The sequence below is a fragment of the Actinia tenebrosa genome, unplaced genomic scaffold (genome assembly GCF_029948245.1).
Source record: "Actinia tenebrosa isolate PJP-AT-01 unplaced genomic scaffold, QUT_ActTen_1.0 PGA_scaffold1__47_contigs__length_23844297, whole genome shotgun sequence".
NCBI lineage: Eukaryota > Metazoa > Cnidaria > Anthozoa > Actiniaria > Actiniidae > Actinia > Actinia tenebrosa.
This window is the reverse complement of record NW_028292578.1, coordinates 4,775,621-4,797,063: the sequence shown is the minus strand read 5'-3', so window position 1 is coordinate 4,797,063 and position 21,443 is coordinate 4,775,621. Positions and strand designations below refer to the sequence as shown.

The 21,443-nt window shown below is 36.7% G+C and overlaps 3 protein-coding genes and 1 long non-coding RNA gene across 4 annotated transcripts; 2 read left to right on the top strand and 2 right to left on the bottom strand.

Moving 5' to 3' along the window:
• Positions 1-999: 999 nt before the first annotated feature.
• On the bottom strand, positions 1,000-2,307 carry LOC116300102 (uncharacterized). The gene is made up of 4 exons (XR_004197557.2): positions 2,228-2,307; positions 1,921-2,048; positions 1,706-1,726; positions 1,000-1,204 (listed from the first exon to the last, which is right to left on the bottom strand). It is a non-coding gene; the product is annotated as an uncharacterized LOC116300102 (long non-coding RNA).
• Positions 2,308-2,347: 40 nt separating this feature from the next.
• On the top strand, positions 2,348-3,649 carry LOC116300111 (EKC/KEOPS complex subunit TP53RK). The gene has a single exon (XM_031708884.2). The coding sequence runs from the start codon at positions 2,353-2,355 to the stop codon at positions 3,037-3,039; it is 687 nt and encodes a 228-aa protein (XP_031564744.2). The 5' UTR covers positions 2,348-2,352; the 3' UTR covers positions 3,040-3,649.
• A 44-nt stretch (positions 3,650-3,693) lies between these two features.
• LOC116300110 (dehydrogenase/reductase SDR family member 4) lies at positions 3,694-10,014 on the bottom strand. The gene is made up of 9 exons (XM_031708883.2): positions 9,843-10,014; positions 8,748-8,925; positions 8,241-8,318; positions 7,932-7,955; positions 7,578-7,648; positions 6,137-6,188; positions 5,595-5,729; positions 5,281-5,336; positions 3,694-4,758 (listed from the first exon to the last, which is right to left on the bottom strand). Exons 1-9 carry the CDS (start codon positions 9,965-9,967, stop codon positions 4,644-4,646), a joined length of 834 nt encoding a protein of 277 aa, XP_031564743.2. The 5' UTR covers positions 9,968-10,014; the 3' UTR covers positions 3,694-4,643.
• A 214-nt stretch (positions 10,015-10,228) lies between these two features.
• On the top strand, positions 10,229-20,381 carry LOC116300118 (lipid scramblase CLPTM1L). Its single transcript, XM_031708891.1, has 17 exons — positions 10,229-10,438; positions 11,710-11,810; positions 11,883-12,072; positions 12,868-12,992; positions 13,189-13,261; positions 13,747-13,864; positions 14,318-14,412; positions 14,678-14,762; positions 15,258-15,361; positions 15,891-15,950; positions 16,112-16,162; positions 16,529-16,611; positions 17,608-17,642; positions 18,253-18,308; positions 18,538-18,582; positions 18,869-18,984; positions 19,947-20,381. The coding sequence occupies exons 1-17, from the start codon at positions 10,280-10,282 to the stop codon at positions 20,035-20,037; spliced, it is 1,587 nt and encodes a 528-aa protein (XP_031564751.1). The 5' UTR covers positions 10,229-10,279; the 3' UTR covers positions 20,038-20,381.
• The last annotated feature ends 1,062 nt before the right edge of the window (positions 20,382-21,443 follow it).

Genomic DNA, 21,443 nt, shown 5'->3' with positions numbered 1-21,443 from the left:
CCCACGTGTGAGGTTGTGCGTTCTTTTTCACTTCTGCCCTTCCCTGTTGATAGCATCCTTTTTTTGTTTGTTCTTTCTTTGATTTTTCCAGACAGACAAAAGATTTAAAAAATGATCCGCCAACATAGTTGATTTTCATTCAGGTACTTTGCTTTGAATTATTTCACGTGGTCGTTAATCTCTGAATCTTTGGTTGAAAAGCACAAGGTTTTACCTCAGGACTAGCACTGGGTTCTTAAAATCTGTCAGCTTCAGACTTTTCACGTACTGATTTCATAAGAGAAGCTCAAGAAATATAAAACATTGTTGTTCACATAGGGAGCCCAAATTTATGTAAAAATGAAGGGCTCAAAAAAAAAAAAAAAAAATACTGGAGGTCAAAATAGTGTCCACCATAATACATATAATTTCCCTAAGGCATCCTATGTTGTCTGTATACTGTACAAACACACTCTTAGTACACTGATATCAAAGGCTTAGGATACAACAGGGAAATTATACAGGAAACCAAAGGTGCATGAGAAAAAAAATGTCATACTGGATTTTTTTTGATCATGGAGGACACTCTCTTGACCATTAATGAAAAATTTATAACTACCTTAATTGGGTAGGTTGGTTCCATAATATTAATAAATAGATGATTCTTCAACCATTGCAAATGACATTTAACAACGCTTTGTAACATTCCCTGAAGGTGGATGCTTAGTCCAAATAAATAAATAAACTATTGATGCCAGTAAAAAAACTGTATTCAAGCTCAAAAGCTGTGATTATATTAATTATAATCCCAACATATCTTAACCCACAAGGCTACATCCTCATTAAAGGTGGGTCACGAAATAATCACACAGTTGCAATTTTAAGGGTTGATGTTGCCCTTGTTTGACGTTCCTTCTGCCATCCATGTTAGACAATGCTCACAGCCGAACATCCATTTTATGTAACCCTGAAGTGATCCAAGTGAAGTGATCTACAGTGATCCAAGTCAAGACACATTACTTTATAACTTATCACTTTTTAATCTTCAACCAAGGTTTATTTCATTTCACACAAGCATATCAAAATATTCCATTCATTCAAGCTGCAAAGATGATATTATGTTGATATCATTACAAATTGTATCATAAGCGATAAAAAAACCATTAATATCTTGTTGATGAATGTACAGGTGAAGGACCAACCAACCATTAATGATGCGGGGTGTCTACAACAGATAAATAATGATAAACTTTAGATCAAATTGTATATACAGTACATGTCAAAATTTATGGTGACATGTTGAGAATTATGGTAGACAAACTGTACGCAGTACAAACTACTCTAAAACCACTCTACCTAACCCAAACTACTCTCTCATTTAAGGAGAGGGCAGGGACCTGGGCAGGGATGGGAGGGGATGAAGTGGAATGAAAACCCTGCTAAAACTGATAAATACAGAGCATGCAAATGAGCAGGACTGGACAGCTTTTTAGCAGGGAAGTATGAATTTTTCTGGCCTGTTCAACTCAACCCATCCGGCCCCCCAACACATAACTTTTTCATTTTTCATCAAGGTTTTATTAGAGCGTGCAAGCAGGGCCATACAGGTCCGGCATGATAAAAAAACTTCATGGACTCTTTGACTAAAGTATGTGTTGACAATGATGGTCAGATAACTTCCCACCAAAAAATACTTCCTGTGTGAATAACAAGGCATTGAACTCACCTGAGATTGCTTTCTTTTCACCTGGGGAAAAGAATGAAAATCAATACATATAATATATCAAGAAAAAATGTGAAATTATATAGATTTTAGTGTTACATATGGTAATGCATGATTTAAAATTACAGAACAAATGAGACCAATGCAATTGTCACTTTTATTTCATTTATCTTAGTTTGTGGTGCAGTCTGTCCATGGCATATAATTAAATAGCTTACCAGCTTTCTGGATCTTGTATACTCCATAATATACTATTCCAAATCCTGCTATGAGGAAACGTATTTCATACAGATGGGGTAGAGTACCCCTGAAATAATTCATAGCTCGGGCTACTAGAGGCTGCATTCTGCAAAGAGAGAGCGAGAGAATAATAATGGTCATACGTTAAGTAAAGTTGTACATGGATAGTGAGGTATTAGGCATCTTATTGCTGTAGTATATATAAAGGAACACTAAACTAAAGATTAAAGGACAAAAAGAAATAAAATAAGATGAATAAAGTGTAAAAAAATGTCAATAAATTACCTGACTGGATCCAACAGACCACAAATACGAATCCAAGATGGTGGCAAGAAATAGCTAATGCGCATGTCATCACATAAGTAACAGCTGACCTAGTTGTTCGTTCCCAGTCTTTCTCTGGATTCAAGATGGCGGACGAGAAGGAAGAAAAGTGTGTCCTCATCAAACAAGGAGCAGAAGCTAAAATATTCTCCGGGGAATTTTACAACAAGCCAGTTGTTATCAAGGAGAGATTTAGCAAGTCTTACAGGCATCCTTCGTTGGATGAGAAGCTTACTTGCCGGCGTACCGCTCAGGAGGCACGTGCTTTATTGAGATGTAGAAAGGCAGGGATCCCAACACCGTGCGTGTACTTTCTTGATCTAGAGAAGAATAGAATCGTAATGGAGAGAATACAAGATTGCTACACAGTCAGGGACCGTATCAATAGTCTTTTAGAGGAGAACTGTGATAGTGCAATGGGCATGTTAAATGATATTGCTGATAATATTGGATCAACCCTAGCACTCATGCATAATGTGGATTGTATTCACGGTGATTTAACCACATCAAACATGTTGTTGAAAAAACAAAGCAAGGATCAGGTTATAACCTTGATTGACTTTGGTCTTAGCTCTGTATCTGCACTACCCGAAGACAAGGGGGTGGATTTGTACGTCCTTGAAAGAGCATTTCTCAGCACTCACCCAAATACTGAAGAACTCTTCAAGAAAATATTGGTCACGTACAAGAAACTAGCCAAGAAGGCAGATGATGTGATTAGGAAGTTGGACGAGATCAGAATGAGGGGAAGAAAGAGGACCATGGTAGGATAGAACTCACATCATTTGTAAACTTTTTGATATTAGTTAGGTTTATTGTAGGAATACTTTACTTTAAATCATTCTAAGGGAATTTCTGTTAGGTTTAACAGACAAGTCTGAGCGGCCAGTTCTCAAATGGTATGCGTTATTTCTCCAGAACTGGTTGACCAAGATCTAAAAACTAAATTGAAGTAGCAGTAAAATGACCCTTTTCCTTTTTTACCAATTACATTTTTGGCATATGATTATCAAAAAAATACCTTCACAGATGTGACTCAAGAACTCACATTCCAACAAAGTTTGGAATCAGAAAACATTGTTCCTATATGGATGGTTGTAAAATTTAATATCTAAAGCACTGATGAACAAGTAGATTATTTTACTAACTTTACAGGGGCATTCCACACCTTTTGCAACAAGTTCCATAATTGGTTAAAATAAAATACATGGAATTATAAATGACAAAGTGATCGGTCTTCCAAAACAACTAAGCACAACCTAACCTAACAAAATAGGTTCTTTACTCATGGGCAATCAAAGAGTAGGTTTCAAAACAGTGAAGCCATTACTACTGACATTACAGTTATTCTTAGTTACACAATAAAATTACTATAGATTGTGACGAGATAGCATTGTGTCAAAATGAACATCAAAATATTAAAAATATTCAAAATATTAAAATTTATATTTAATGCCATTTCTCCTATAGTCAACATTATATAATCTAAAACTTTGCTTTCTTACTAATGTACTAATGTTTATGAATAGAGGACAAACACTGCAAGCCCGCAACACTTTGCATTTCTTAGCACTAATTAAACAATAGAATTAGCATAATTTATAGCACTTTTTAGTAATAGTTAGGTAGCACGCTTCTAGGGTTTGAAAATGAATGTATTCTAAAAAGGTAAAGGTAAAGTAATATTTAACGACAGTAGTTCGTTCAGTTGAATTTCAACTGCTATCAATGGAAGTCAACGGTGCACACTTTACCCCTCTCTCCATCAGTGCTCTGTTTTAAGAGTATTTAATCTGAAGCTACACGGATTAGACAGAAGTCGAAACAGACGTTGAGATCCTAAGAATCGAACTTTGGACCTCAAGCTCTGAAGGTCACGCACTAACGGAGCTACGCCTGCTCCTTATCTTCTAATCTATTAATAAAGTGTACACATAAATATACTAATTAATAAGCTCCCTTAAAAAATTGTAGTGCTTTTTAGTATTTTTGTTGTGTGACATTGGTAAATATGCATCAGGAGTGCAGCTTGATGGTGGAATTATTCTATTCTAGAATTTATTCTGGTTTTTTTAATAGGTATACTCTAAAAAGATATGTAATTCACTTGCGTGACCATGGTTACACAGTGAATGTATTGAGCACTAGCTTCAGGTCCAACCTCAACTTGGAGCTATTGTTTAATGGTCACCCAAGTGAATTCAGGATCTTAATTAGGAATTCATTGTTACTACTATAAAACTACTGTTACTACTATAAACCCCTGCAACTTGTCACAATTGCGTTTCCATTAAATATTGTGTCACAACAATACAGGTTGCTGGTAAAATTGCACAGGGTAACAGGGCCTTGAGCAACAAGTCTTTTTTTGCTTGTGCTACAGCCTGCTTGTCATACCACCACCTATCACGATGGTTTCTCCCGTTAAATAAGATGCTTGATCAGAGCACAGGAAAGAGACTGTTCCTCCTACTTCCTCTGACTTTCCCAACCTGGAAATGATAACAAATATCATGCACTGTTGGCTTCAAAATGTTATAAGATAAGATGAAAGTTAGGAGTGCTCACACTTAATGAAACTGTACTCAATTTATTTAGTTGCACAAAATAATACAAAATAGTGCAATCGAGTGTATATGATATATAACCATGAAAAAGTTTGTAGGAAATTGCACAAATGTGCACAAATTAGTATTAAAGTTCAGTAGACTTCAGTAGGCCGTAGACCTACAAGGCTTTGTACAATTTGTACAATTTTGTTAGTTAACTTTTTCACAGATTTATCACATATGCAATCTATCTATCTTTCTATTGAGACTATTTAATACTATCAGAACTTTTGATTATATTACATGCTATTCGGCATACGATGGGATATTGTGATAATTGCACTTTTAAAAAATTTTTAAGTTAAAAACAAATTTATAAAGAATTTTATATTTATTCAATTTTCTGTTTTCATCAAGGAGACTAGTTGAAATTTTACATGACACAAAAACTGGATAAATTCATACCTTTTTAGAGGGATTTGCTTGGCTACTTCTTCGTGCATTGCCTCATTTTTCCAGAGCTGTAGAAATAGTGTTTAGGGTTGATTAGATTAAGTTAAGGATATTTGAACTTCGTCAAATGATGCAACCAGTGGACAGGGATCATTGGATCAACCACTGTATTCAAACCCTTTGCATTTTTTGGCTTGGTTTAATGCTGGAGCTGCCTTTGCATAAGTAGAACTACTTATTTTTTGAAAAAAAAAAAAAAAAAAAAAAAAAAAGACCACAATTTACCCTAAACATAATAATTTCCAGAAGAAAGTATAAATACTTACTGCTGCACTAAACCTTGTCTTAATGATGCCTGGAGCAACACAATTGACTCTGACCCCAAAATCAGCACATTCTGTAGCAAGGACTTTAGTCAGGCCAAATAATGCTGTCTTACTCACACAATATGCACCAAGACCCTTAGGAATCCAACATTAAACATCAGTACCAGACTTGGTAACAGTCATATGCATAAATAACACGACAGTATACCCTAAATTCCCAGTGTCAAAATATATCAGGCCCATCACCCCACCCCTCCCCCACCCAATAACTTCACCTCTGGTCTCAAATTTATACAGACAGATACTAAAAAACAACAACAAAACTAACAAACAACAGCAGCTGTTCCCTCTCTTAAATTTGAAAACCAAAATATTGAATTATATATTGTATACAAAGTACCATTCATTTCAACATTGTTTGTACCCATTTATTCGACCTATAAGTAGACTGATTAATGCTAAAACAATTAGACGTCTTGCGCTCATGGTCTACAAGTCAATAAACCATTACTGGGCTGCAGGTCTAATATTGTAAAATATACCTGTAGAGGGTGGTATCCTCCTATTGATGAAATAAATACGATGGATCCCCCTCTAAGAAAAAATGACAACAAAAGTATTAATATATCCAACAAGGATGCATGTCCCATCTTTAATTTATGTATTTTAATTTATATAATTTATGCAATGAAGTTTTCATAAGATTATAATTTTATTAGAGAAACAAATAATATTTATTCTTAAGAAATTTACATATACTTTTATCATATATTTTATTTATTGACCATATTTTCGTCTATATTTTATCCTGCAAGAATATTGTGAAGAAATAATAGATCAGCCCAGCGGTTGTTTCTTGGTTTGATCAGTGTGAGTAAAACTTGCCCAAATTTAGATCAGCCCAGAGGTTGTTTCAGGGTTCAATCTGTGAGGTAGCCTTGTCCTGCCTTAGATTAGCCCAGAGGTTGTTTCAGGGTTGGATCTGTGAGTTAGCCATGCCCTGACTTAGATCAGTCCAGAGATTGTTTCAGGGTTGGATCTGTGAGTTAGCCATGCCCTGACTTAGATAAGCCCAGAGGTTGTTTCAGGGTTCAATCTGTGAGTTAGCCATGCATGCACTGACTTACATCTGTCCAGAGGTTGTAAGGTTTGAGGGTTAAGCTATGTATTCATTGAGTTAAGGTGCCTCGATACAATAATTTTGAAGCACGACTCCTCTACTTGTAATGCAAACTGCGCGGCACCAGATATACCTTGGCCAAATATGAGCTTATACTAAGTGTAGGGATAGATGGAAGTTTTAAATCGTGTATATGTCATAACCATCGGACACGCCCTGAAGGCACAGTGACGTCATGTGATTATTTTTTAAATCTATTTTTTGGCATAATCTGACCAGACCCGGAGAAACGGAGTTCACTATCTGAAACATACTATGGTAGTCTTCAAGGTCAGAAAGTTTCAGAGATTTTCATTGTTCAGTTTAAAAATTATTCCAGTTTTAATATTTTTGGATCGTGAATCTATGAAATATCAATGGAGTCCCGTAATATCCACAAAATGCATTAATTTCGTTCTCTGACAAACTATTTTTATGATATTTTCGCTTATCGATGTAATAACCAGTGATGACGAGAAATCAAGATTAATCGGTTGGCCTGATTGCAATTAATTACAAAATTAGAAAAGTAAGCATTTCTCGCTTTTATTACATTTCCAGGGCGTGTCCGATGGTTATGACATATACACGATTTAAAACTTCCATCGATCCCTACACTTAGTATAAGCTCATATTTGGCCAAGGTATATCTGGTGCCGCGCAGTTTGCCTTACAAGTAGAGGAGTCATGCTTCAAAATTATTGTATTGAGCCACCTTAAGGTACACTTTCTTGATTGAATGCCTAATTAGCCTCACCTTAAAATTAAATTAATGTTTCGAATTTATTATTTGATAATTTGATTAAAAATTATTTATCCTATACCCTCTTTTTTCCATGTGCAGCACCATCTCTTTGGCAAGAAGAAAGGAAGATTTGACATTAACTTCAAAAATCTGAAAAACAAAACAATGAGTGAGTGAGGGAAAATCCTTTTCTAGAAATTTTTTACTGGTTATCAGGATGACAAACTTTATAAATCAAAGATTTGCTTTTTCTAATAACTGGAATCTGATAATGAGAGTGTTGTTTTGAATTGTCATTTCATATTAAAAACAGTTTTTACAGTAAAGAATATACAAATTAAGCATAAAGAAGTATTGTTGGGGAGGGGGGGTCATTGTTAAGCATTTGGGGTTAATGAGAAAAACATAAAGTTGAAGATAGCTACATATCTACCTTATCCCATGCCTCTTCAGAAGTCTGTTGTAATTAAATTAGAAAAAAAATAGCAAAATATAAAATCATCAATGTCATAAATGAATGAAACATACTGAATTAGACAGACAAACACAGAGAACAGACAGACAGATGGACAGACAGACAGACAGAGAGTGAGACAGGCAGACAGAGGGAAAGACAGACGGAGAGCCAGTCAGAGAGGGATACAGAGAAACAGATAAACAGACAGAGACAGACAGACATATATTGTCACCTTAAGATAGATAAGTAAGAAAAATAATGTTTAAAACGTTTTTTTGATTTTACCTGTAAAATAGAACCAAACACAGGATTTGCTGCTGCATTGGAGACTAAAATATCTATTCCTCCAAAATGGCTCAGTGTCTGCAAATAACAAATGACGTTAATGCTACTAATGTACAACTTCATTATTGACCTAAACATTGACATAATAGGTGTTATAATTTAAAAAAACCTGTCATAATGGTCTTTTTGGGGTGGAATAGGATAGGATTGGATGTTGTCAGATATGCCACCATGTAGCTAGGCTAGTATATATTATGGGAATGTAGGGGACAGCTAGTTCATTATGGTATAGAGATTTTCTGTCATGTACTAATCAGGGCTATTCAATCTTGACTTTACTTCCGTTACAGCTGTACACTTGTTTATGTTTTTTAAGGCATGAAGGAAGCATGGGTGATGTAGTGTTTGACTGTCACTAAGGCTATCTGAGCACAATGATACAGTGCTACATCACTTGTGGTTCCCCATGACCAGCATTAGAAGACAATGATACAGCTACCTCATTACCCTTTGAACAAGATTCTTTCTGTGTTCAGATTTCCCAACATGACACATGATACCAAGTACATCAATTCCCTCCTTCTCTAAGGCAGCAGTTGCTTTTATAACATTGTCTTGCTTGCGACTACTAACAACAATCTTTGCACCATCTCTCCCCAGCTGCTGTGCAATGGAAAGACCAATCCTAATCAATAACCAAGATATCATCAATGAATCATATAAATTTTCATATTAATTTAATATACTTTATTATAATAAAGTTCAACATTCACATCGAACTGAAAATTATTTACAGGTACCAAGCTCTATTAAGAGAACACCTTTGGGGCCTTGCCTGTTGTCTAGTTAGCATGTGAATACTTCAACTGGGACCACTTTTATAAACTAGTATCATTAACCAATCATATTGTGACCTTTAGTTTATTTATTTTTAACCAGCCAATCAGTACATAGAAATCAAAATAGTGTGAGAATGTGAAAATTTGATAGGCTAGCACTGTTATCAGTTCAATCTTTGTCTAGTATACTGATATCTGATTGGTCAGTTTTATTTAAGTGCTCTCCAGGAGAGGGTCCACACAGTAGTAGAGGCTGTCTTTCAGCGAATGTGGGAAGCATATTTTTGGGCTGCACAACTTCCTGTCTGATTAAAGAAGGATATCAGCTGATATGAATAAGAACTTTCTGGTTTCTGATGAAGGCTATCATATAGTTATAGCTGAAAAGTCATGTTCTTAAAAAATCTACGCCTTTTATCCATAATCCATTCATTTTATATTATGTCTGAATTCAAAAGCCTCAAATATACTATAGCTGTGGGTTTAAAAAAGGGTGTCTGTTTAATAGAGGTAACACTGCTATCAAATTAATAAATTTGAATAATTATTTAAAAATAAAATTTTACTGTTTTAAAATCATTATTCAATCTAGCTTGATCTTCTTCACAGCAAAGTTTACCAATAACTAATAATTTTATTGATAACAATAATATATTTTGATAATTAACTTAAGGCTTATATGTAAGTTTTGAATTTGTGCAAACATAAGCTACTATTTATTCAGCAAGCTAGAACTTTATGTTCCAATTATTGGGTTTCTTACCCTTCAGTAGATGCAGTAACAACAGCAACTTTACCATCTAGACGTCTACTTAATGCTGATGTGCTACACATTCTCAGGGCCTTCAGGTGAACAGAAGATGCTATTCTATATAATGGTCTGAACATTGCTGATACTTGATCCAAAAGACTTACTTTTGGACAAATAGAACAGGCGTTCCTACCTCTTCGCCGAAGAAAACTGGTAAAATTTATAGCGAATATCGAAAACCGAAAAATTCAAATAGGTACAAAAAAAGATCAATAAATGATCACAAAACGTTTGATTTTCAAAGTTTCTTCTTCACACGAAATCGTGAAAATGGAGTTTTAACCGTAATTGGGGTACACCTGCGGGATACCTGTGTGTGTGTTTTTTTGATGTCATGGGTTCCCTGTGGTGTGGATCATAACTAAAGATTTTCCAATGTGGAGTTCAACATGGGCAAGATTAACCTTACGACTATAGCCTTAGTATTATTTGGCTTGTATGTGCTGAATTCCCTGTATGTTTTATATCATTTTTTCTATCTTCCTGCGTGTACTGGAGGGCCAAAGTTATGTCTTTATCCTCATCAAACCATCGATGGGCCACTAGAGGTGAGTTGACGTGTATTTCAGGGATTTCATTTTCATTCAGCTTAAGCTTATATTAAGCTTAGTTTCCTTCTAGGTTTTCTAGTATGCTCTAGTTAAGTTTCTTTTTCTTTATATTCTTATGATTTTAATATCTAGGTTATGATTTTATGCTTGAGTCTAATAAGAAGGTAAAGCTTTTAAAGGTGTATCTAAATTGCGACTGTAGTCTCGTCTTGACGTTTTATCCTTTTCTTCTTTCCTCTTTGTTATCAAGTATTACACACACACAGCTGGATGAAATTGCAATACAAAATACCAAAATCATCTAATATACAGGAGAGAATCAGGAATGTTCCTTTATTTTCATACTCTCTTTTTGAAACACTGGGCTACCTTTGTTATTTGTTTTTTCCAAGACGGGAGGGCAGGTGGCCGGGGGCTGGGACACTTAAAGCAGTTTTCAAATTGACTCTGAAAAGCTCTTGGAACATGGCTGTTACATTGGCAAGGCATATGCCAGCCCATTTGCAGGAGGTTAAACAATGCTCAAAAAATATTTTAGAAAACATCACGGTCACGGCAAGGCACGCATATTTTGCACGGACTTTTCACAGTCATTTGAAAACTGCAATACTTAAGGTAGTTCAAGACCTTTGCTATTGTGCAGCCATTTCGTGCATCTTGTTTTTTACCGTTTATTTATAGCGTTGTTTTGAAAATTTCTCCAAAAAATTTCTTATTTTGACTACCTTTTTCTATAATCTGACAAAAAAATTTATAATTTCATGAAAATTTTGAGGTAAAATTGGGCATTTTTTGAAAAGTGCTAAGATTTTTATTGCCTGACCTGGTTGGTTTTGTTTGAAAATTGACAAATATACGACTTTGTAAAATTGCATGAATGAACAAAAAATTATTTTGACCTCTCTACGTCCAAAAATCAATTCAAAATAAGTTTTAGGGTCCCTGGTCCCTTGTTAGTGCTGATCACTTTATTTTTTACAAAGCAGTTGGGATTGTCTCAGCTTCACTATGCTCTGTTCACTTATTCAGCACAGTTCTATACTAATCAGCAGGGACTGCAGAGCAAGTTTTGGATTGGGACGGAGGGGGGACTTTATATTTCAGAAATATCTTTTATATACTGAATTTTATATCAAATAGAAAATAAGCAAATGAATTTTAAAAATGGCAGCAAAATTATTGGCAGGGCTCTCAAGCTTTGCTGCACCTGACCAGAGCATGTGTTCTATCGAATTGAAGAAAATCAAAGTTGTTGTTTTTTATTTCAGGTTGCGCTTTACACGTCTACAAAGAAAGATGCCATTAATAGCAACAGTATGGAATTTGTATGGAAGGATGATAATTTTAGTGTTTTAGAACCATTTTCTTTGTAAGTAAATTTAAAATATGATTTCTTTATTTCTGTCTTGTGTGTGATTCTTTCTTCTTCTGTTTCCTATAGATCTATCAATGTCAGTATTCCAAGAAAAACTAGGAAAAATGGTACACTATTTGCTCATCTGTTTATCTATCCTCATGGGATGACACCATTTGATAACTACTTTACGTCACATGCTGTTGATGAACTAACTATTTATGCTGTACCTAAAGATGAGTCTGTGAATCTTCTTTCCAGTACCAAGAATGAAAAGGTGAAATAACAAACTCCAATTCTCTGATTTAAAGGCCATAACAGTACATGTTTGTGTACTTGATGTTATACTATGGTCACTAAAAATATTCTTAATCTTTTATGTTTGTGTTTAATTTTATGTATCTGTGACCTCATCAACATTCAACTTCATGATTGGATTTTCAAAATTTTTGGCTTTCATTTACTGAATTTAAAAAAAATTGTGTGCATGCTGTGTACAGGTATAAAACATGCAGAGGGAAGCACTAAATATCTCCATATGCTTTAAATAGTTTTATTATATAGTTAGGATAGTACGTGCGTGTAGATTGTTCGAAAACTGTGCTTTATTAGTGAATGGAGCACAGTGCTGACACCATCCGTCTTTCTTTTTGTGTAAATAAATTCAATACCAAAAAAGAGATAGTAACTAATATAATAAAACAAATAAAATAGCTTTTTCTGTGCTCCATTCAGCAATAAAGCACTTAGGAAGAGCCATAAGGACTCAAAAAGTGTGTTTACACTTAGTGCTTACATCCTTTCCACCATGCTTTATTACTGAATGGAGCATGGAAAAAGCTATTTTATTATTTCATTTGTTAAACAGAACAGCAAGAAAGTTATTATTATTATTTTTTTATAAAATACAAATTAGTACAAGTTTGTTAATTTGGATAAGAATGGCACAATAAGGTCATGAGCGCATGTGCTTTGTGCTGTAATAATAAAGCTTGTGCTCCATACCAATCAGGATATCTAGTAAACATATCTGAATAAACCAATTTTTTTTCATTTTGAAAATTCTTTTCAGAAAGCACCATCACATTCAGAATTACCTGTATCTCACTGGAGAAAGAAACTGTCTTTCCACATTCTGAGTGAAAAAGTGGTTTTTGAGAGATTTGCGATTCCTGCAGAGATTTACTCTTTTTTGAGGTAAAAATATACAGTAGAACTACTGAACAACACTGATTACATGTCAGTGCCTGTGCTTATATTTAAGTTACAGGATCAATAGTAATTGGGGATTGCTGTTGTGATGTCACTGCCCTTAAAGTTAACAATTATAAATTACCATAAAAATACACTTCAAATGTGTTTATGTACGGTAACATAAAGCTTGTATTGACAGAGTGACAGCTGATGAACAATATCTACCTGTGTTATATGCTGATCAGCTACAAGTAAAATATAGACATACCAAGGTAAATGTGAACAAGATGAATAAGATTAGATGCCAGTTATCATGATCATAAAGTTCAGTATAACCCAAGGTCTCAGCACTAAAGTAGGCTTATGTTCTTTTGTCAGGGGGTTTTAATGGGCAGCTTACAACTGGGAGGGCTCATGTATTCAGGTAGGGGAGGGTTAAATTCAGAAGGAAAATGATATTGGGATAAAAAGGAAAAGGTTACTTCTTCTTTTATTCTCTCAATCAATCTTTTATTGGTCAACATGCCATAAATGGAGATTTGTTTATGAAATAATATGCCAGCTGACTTATGGGCTTTCAACTGGGCTTTTGCAGGAAATAACTTACAACATGTAGTTCCAGAAATTATCCATGTTTGTTGGGGAAGAAGGGGGGTGGGGGGGGGGGGGGGGGTGGGTAGGTGGTGGAAGTTATTTTAGGTATAACTTTATTTAGGTATGTCTTTAATATTGACATATATACCTCTCCTTAATATAGCAACTTAATAAGACCTCAGTGGAGATGCCGCTGATAGTTGAATACTCTCCTATATCCCTTGGAAGGCTGCGTATGTGGTCTTCTGTTCACCAATCTCTTGCAACAATGAAAAGCTTAGGTAAGTATAAGATTACTAGTTTGAATTCAAACCACACTTTTGATACTATGGATGAGTGATTGTGCACAAAATGCTCTGTATCAAGGCCTCACTTAGAAACAATGGAGAAGCATGTTTATAGAGACTTTGTACAATCATGTGATGGAAGGCATGACAGGAGGTACAACAATCCCCTAAGAAACTAACTTGTTTCTCATGTAAATCAGATAAGATTTAAATTTCCTGCCTATTGTCTTGGCTGAGCCACAAAGTGATGCTGTGTACCTGATACCTATCCTCCTTGCACCTTATGCCACATAGGCCTTCATAGAGCTCTTCCACCATTCCCTGTTGGCTGCCTTATTATGGTGCAAAGCCTCTACACTTTTATTCCCAAAAGCTTCATGCCTTCCATTATTTTTGTTTTTATGAAGATGTAATTCTCAGGTTGCTTTATTTTGAAATCATTTGCAGGTTTTTCTGATAAGGATTTGGATGACATCCGAGGCCTGTTTACTGAAGTGAACATGTATCTTTTAGCTCTGACATTTGCCATTTCTATTTTCCATGTAAGTATAGACCAACATTAGTTTTCATTGCATTCTGCTGTCTGTCTGTCTGTCTGCTATCGTTGAAGAGGAAGAGAGCAGTGGGAAAGAGGGAAAACAGATCAAATGAAAATAGAAAAGACCTTTTGGCTGATTTCCATATATAGAAAAGGGCAGGATACTCATCAGAGATGTTGAAAATGACCCATAAAATGGAGACGAGATATGAATGAAATCATGCACGTTTACGGAGCACTTGCGATCAGGAGTTCTTTCTTTTTTCCAGATACTGTTTGACTTTCTTGCTTTCAAAAATGATATCAACTTTTGGAGGAAAACCGATTCCATGGTTGGGCTGTCTTCAAGGACAGGTAAGTGAATCAATAATGGAGTAGCCTCTTGCCTCTGTTGAGTCTTAGGGTTAGTGGGGTTAGATCAGCCCAGAGGTTGTTTCAGGGTTCAATCTGTGAGTTAGCCGTGCCCTGACTTAGATCAGCCCAGAGGTTGTTTCAGGGTTTGATCTGAGTTGGCCATGCCCTGACTTAGATCAGCCCAGAGATTGTTTCAGGGTTGCAACTGTGAGTTAGCCATGCCCTGACTTAGATCAGCCCAGAGGTTGTTTCAGGGTTTGATCTGTGAGTTAGCCGTGCCCTGACTTAGATCAGCCCAGAGATTGTTTCAGGGTTGCAACTGTGAGTTAGCCATGCCCTGACTTAGATTAGCCCAGAGGTGGTTTCAGGGTTGGATCTGTGAGTTAGCCGTGCCCTGACTTAGATCAGCCCAGAGGTGGTTTCAGGGTTGGGTCTGTGAGTTAGCCATACCCTGAATGGAAAGCATTTGTTAATATCACCTCATTATTGTCTTAGTTGTGTGGCGCTGTGTCAGTAGCTTTATAATATTCCTGTATTTGCTGGACGAGAAGGCTAGTCTCTTGGTTTCAATTCCATCAGGAATAGGGACACTGATCGAGGTGGGTGTTGCAGTATTTGACATTTCATGAAGCACGCCACACAAGGTATATAAAGAGGGGACATAAGTACTCCGTGGGACGTTCCGCGGCCTTTACAGAATTCTCTAACGCAGTGTGGAAAAATCAACCACATTAAGTGTCAAGTGAATAGCAGCGTGTACATTGCTTCTGTGAACTTCTTCATCGCAAGTGTTAGCGCAAAGTTCAGACCTTTTCTAAAGTAACAAGCATTGTGCCTTGTGGCTTATCGTCAGTATAAACATGTTGTTGCCATGGAAATAGACCATCTTGTTTATAAACCTTACAGTAAGGCCTCCATTCAAACCAGCTTGTACTACTGCTGGATAAGATATGCTGCAATCTGGGAGATTCAGTTTTGCCATTACTTTGTACCTGTTCTTCAAGGTTTTAAGTTAACACATCGTTTTTTCTTGTACTGAAAATGCCCGGCCAAAGATCGATGCGTCTCATCTAGACTATAACCATCCATGACGAATATACTTAAATTTGTTTCCAATTCTGGTTGCAGGCCTGGAAACTAACCAAAGCATTCAAGATTGAAATAGATTTACGACAAATGAGAATCAAGGTTTGTTGCAAATGCTGTCTTCTTGCTCTTCCATCCTTTAGGGAGGTTGGATGGGGTGGGTGTGTTCCGCTTTTCCCGTAAATATCACTCAACATTTGTTGTTTTATGAGGACCGTTTGGTTTGATCGCACATGTAATAATGTCTTTTGAACGTGTTTCAGTTTGGAGAAAGATCTTCCAAAGAAAAGGAAACCGATTCTTTTGACGACGAGGTAAAGTACTTTTTGATATTTCAACAAGATGACAGTGTCATGCTTGCACGGATTTAGTTTGTCTATATTCAATAATGGTTGTGATTCTCTTGGTAGGCCTTGTACTATTTAAAGTATCTTATATATTCACTGGTCAGCAGTGTAGTACTCACTATGCACATCGAAGTTATCAGTCGGCTAAGCATCCGATACTACAAGTCACGGAGTATTTTGGCAAGCCTTTCATTGTTTTCTGCAAAGAAATGGTCAAACTCCCTTTAAACTATATCGTACGTACCAGATCGCGAGCAGATGAGCAGTGCTGATACAGTCTCATACAAGGCATAGTCTTTTCCCTTTAATGATAATGGTTGTATTCTCTTTTAGGCCTTGTACTATTTAAAGTATCTTATATATCCACTGGTAGCCGCTAGCGCAGTTTACTCACTTATCTATCATCCACAGAAGAGGTAGGTTCAGTTATTTGCGTAAGATATTCAGTGCCACTATCCTTGTGTTATAGGTGACTTGAAACTTATTTTTGATAACCATTTTTCGGTTTAACCGGGACTGCAGAGAGGGAGGAGGAGGGAGGGGGGGATTACAGCCACCAACATTTTACTAATATCCGCAACTGAATTCTCAGCCACTTTCTATAGCTTTATGCATACTAATCTGCTATATTTTCCAATATCTAATCCCCCAACAAATACACACACTTTAGGGTGCTCTGCAATCCTTTGTTTATCAAAAAATCGAAAGTCGCAATGTTGAACCAGAAAAATATTGGTTTTTTTTTTCTGATTGGTTGATTCGCTTGGGCTGATAGTATATCATTTTCACCGCCAAAGCAGCCATTTACCTCATAGACGCGGTTAAGTTTTGGGAACACGTGTTTTGCCGAGGCTGTGAATAAGCTACCGGACTGAACTGTTATAATGGAGAAACGTCGCCGAAGGTGGTAGGGGTCAAAAATCCGTCTAGCACTGCCTGGTACAGCGAACCTGAGCAAATGAGGCCGAAACCTTGGATTTTCTCGCTTAAATAGGAAACTGCCGACCCGGGGGCATTCATAATGCTTCTCACCTAGGAATCACACCCAGAAAGTCATGATAACATTCCGCGCGTACTCGTTTCACGGCTGCTTTAGGGGTGAAAATAGTAACCAAATTGCCCTGACTGACAAATTCTACGTTTGGACGAACCTCGTTCCCAGGGCCTTCTCTTCTCACTCTCCCATCTTGAAAAAAAGCGACAATAGAAGGTCCTGTGAACTTGGTATCGTTTGGATATGACGTTTTAGCCGCCATCTTGGGTGAGTTTAACAAACGACTTTTCGAAAAATCCTTTTGTTATATCAACCGACATGGCCGCCGTGTCTTTTGATATTTCACTCCCTTGGGAATGATTGAAAACCAGCAGTAAATAAACTAATTTCATCTAATATCTCTGTGTTTTTTTTACAGTTGGTATTCGTGGTTTATCAAGAGCTTGGTCAATGGTGAGTATGGATGCGTTCAGGTGTTATGTTGGTGATATCTAACAAAAGATTCCTTAATACCACGTATTTGTCTCTTAACTCTCTCGGGAATGGTTGCAAATCATCGATAGCTGTTAGTCAAATAACTAGTTTTGGTCTTATTCTGATTGATGTTCATTGGCAATTTCAACAAATACACAAGTTTATCTTTCACTACACAGTAAATCTTCACAAAAGATGGCAAAACCATAGGTAGCTTAGATACATCGCGTTTTTTTCTTCAATTTGATGCCAAAACCAAAATGAAATGCTTTATGGGCCGTACAGCGGTTTTCATATGGGTTGGAAACATACGGTACTAACCTACAGTTCATTAGCACACGGTATGACATACTGTAACATCAAAATGCCTTTCCATTAGGTACGGCTACGGTAACATACGGTACTAACCTGCAGCTCATTAGCACACGGTATGACATACTGTAACATCAAAATACCTTTCCATTAGGTACGGCTACGGTAACATACGGTAATAACCTAATAACATACAGCTACATTATTACGACGAATTTGCCGTACCGTTTCGCACTCTATATTCTATCAACCTTGACTTCATACTTCTATTTTTTAGGTATATACGTCGTCGGGTTTCTGTTCATGTTACCACAATTATTTGTGAACTATCGCGTAAGTAATTGAATAGACCCCTTGCAGCGCGTTGGAATGCAGCTCAATTTGGGGAACATAACAACAGGTTTCCAATTTTCATGAGGTTGACATTCGTTTGTTTTTGTTTTCCTAAGTGAGCTGCTTTGACGTCACATGCAAGGGGTCTACACGGACTTTCATCTGTATTTTTGTGACGGGGGAGGGGACCCATAACAATTATCTCTATGAAACCTTTTTTCGTTTTTAGTTGAAGTCTGTCGCTCATCTTCCCTGGAAAGCATTGATGTACAAGGTACTTATCACTCCTTTACTCACATTTATTTTTTTTCCTTTTCTCTTTTCTTTCTTAACTGACCAATTTAGCTTGGACGTATTTGTTTTTCCAATTATGATCATGTGTCATTCCCAAGAGTGCGTGACAAGAGTGCGTGACAAGACGCATGAATTGCATACATATTAAACAAAAAAATCTGATTCTGATGAGATTGATCAATACTTGGTCTGAAATGGGTAAACATTACTCCAAAGATAAATTAGTTTATTATTTAATCATTAATACGGTTCATTAATTTTTCAAGGCATTTAACACATTTATTGATGACGTCTTTGCATTTATCATCACCATGCCAACCAGTCATCGGCTGGCGTGTTTCCGTGATGATATCGTCTTTGTGGTTTATATCTACCAACGCTGGTAAGTAGATCTATGCCTTTATCTATGTATTAATAAGCCAAGGGTGACTGCAGTCATAGTGACTCTTATCACGCTAGCGTGACAATATGATATTTTTTGCCGGATTTATCGAAAAAAGGTGTTAACTGTCAATGGTTTAATGCTTCGTCTACGTATATATTGTCTTAGAACCGTTTAAAATATCTTCTAATAGTATATTTCATTTATTCAAGAAAATATGAACTTAGAGAAGGAATCCCCGCCCCCATCATGAACACTCTTTGATGCTATTTTTAGAATAATTGATGCTATTTTTAGAATCATCTATTTAATCGTTTGAAGTAGTTGTTTCGCAACTAACGAATCACGATATTTTGCTGAACCTCGCCCAATAATTGCTTAATATTTGCGTCATGCTAAGCGATTTTACCTGCAAACGCACAAATTTTTCCTGTCCGATTGAATAACTAGTAAAAAAAATTAAGTTGGGTGGCCACGGTTGGAAGGCTCGATTACACTGAGCAATTTTCTGTATAAGTTGCCTCGCAACGTTGCGCCACAAGTTGCAAGAGTGTCTAGACGGTGCAACGTAGACGCAATCGTTGCCAAAAGTAGAAACGAATTCTACTTTTCTCAACGATTGCTGCAACTTGTCTCTCAACATTTTTCAAATTGCGCTGTAGGTTACACGCTGCAACGCTCCATGCAACTTTTGTCGCAACGACGTCGCGGCACAAGTTGCAGGGAAAATTGCTCCGTGTAATCGCGGCTTTAAACTGACGAAGATATTTAAACTACGAATTTTTGCAAAGAAATGTATGCCAGTAATCGATCGTTATCAGGCAAGATACACACATTCGTTTGCAAAAATTCCACAAAGATTGTTGCTTCAAAAATGCTTATCTTCGTCATTGTAAGGTTTATCCTTATTCTTCAGATCTATCTATGTTGTATTTATTGTTCATTTATTGATTCTGATTTAGGCTTTATCCAGTGGACAAAACCAGAGTCAATGAATATGGGATGTCATACGAGGACGAACAAAACCAGCCAAAGAAACAACATACTGACTAACATGGCAAGGGAATTAGGAGTTCTTAGGAGATATTCTCGAAAGAGTTAACATGTTTTAGTCAAATCCAACTAGTGTTCTATCACACCACATTGCTCTGCTCTGATTGGATGAGCTACTACTAGGCTATAAGTTACAGTCTGCTGGTAGCGAAAAGTGCCGGCTTTGAAAACCAAAACATTAAATTTAACGATGTAACGACGAACCATAAACGCTCTCCACACCATTTAACATATAAAAGTTAAAATGAATTACCTGGTATCCGTGTTGTCAAACTTTAGTCTACACTTCATGAGAGAAAGGCCGATTTTAGCGTTTGAAATAAATGAAGAATAGAGATACCGTCTGTGGCATGTTCAATATTTGATCGTTGTCGCGACTAGGTAGTTTGATGACCTTGAGTTGCCAACCTTTACTTCGTATTAAAAGTAAGAGAGATGAGTAAAGGACAGGTAACTCCGGAGAACACCAAAACTCAATGAAGAAAAGAGGCAAGAGAAAAGAGGCAAGAGTTTATAAAGATCCCACACTTAAGACATACGTGGACGTGCTAATATATAATTTGGAAGCTGGAAAGATCGGCGTAGATTTCTAGCTAGCGGCTCGGATACGTCCGGCATTCATTGGGGTTACGTCACACAGACACATCCAGTCAGTAGTACTCTAAAGACTCGATTAAACGGAGCAATTTTCTCTACAAAGTTTCTCGCAAAAGCGTTGTGACACAAGTTGCACGAGTGCTTGTACGGGTTACGCGCACTGCGTGACAACGTCAAATTTGGGTGTGGTCGAGCGCTTAACTCGAAAAGCGCGTAACTCGAAGCGCATAACTCGGAAGCGCGTAACTCGATGAATACCCGTCCTCAAAACAGTCTGATCATTGGGGAGAATATTAGTTCTGAGTCTGCATTCTTCTGGTGTGTTGGCTTCAGATCCACGAAAAGACATCCATAAGGGCATTGTACAGCGGCCTCGTCCTTTTGAATGAACTGTTCTGTCTTCTGCCTGGATACATCTGCTTTCCCGAAGTCATCATTTGTAGTTTCTCTCTTGTGTTTTTTAAGAGTCAATGTCTGCAACGGTCGAGAATCCTCGGACAGTTGAAAAAAAATCGAAATTGCTCATATTTTGCCTAAATACCCTTTGTCTTGAGACATTTTCGAAAATACAACTAAGTCCTGGGCGCCTTTTATTATTTGAGAAATCGCTCAACGTTGATTTTAGGATCCAGAAGGGCTTGGACACCCTGTGTCAAATAGGAAAATGTAAAGTTTTCTCGGCGATCGTGTGGCTTCGGGTTTTATTTCATGCAAACCATAATTTTTTTCCAGCAAAGGCACATTTTTTTTTCTTGAATTTAGTGTAAAAGTAATTTCGCTTATGCTCGTTTTAAATTGAGGCAGGTTAC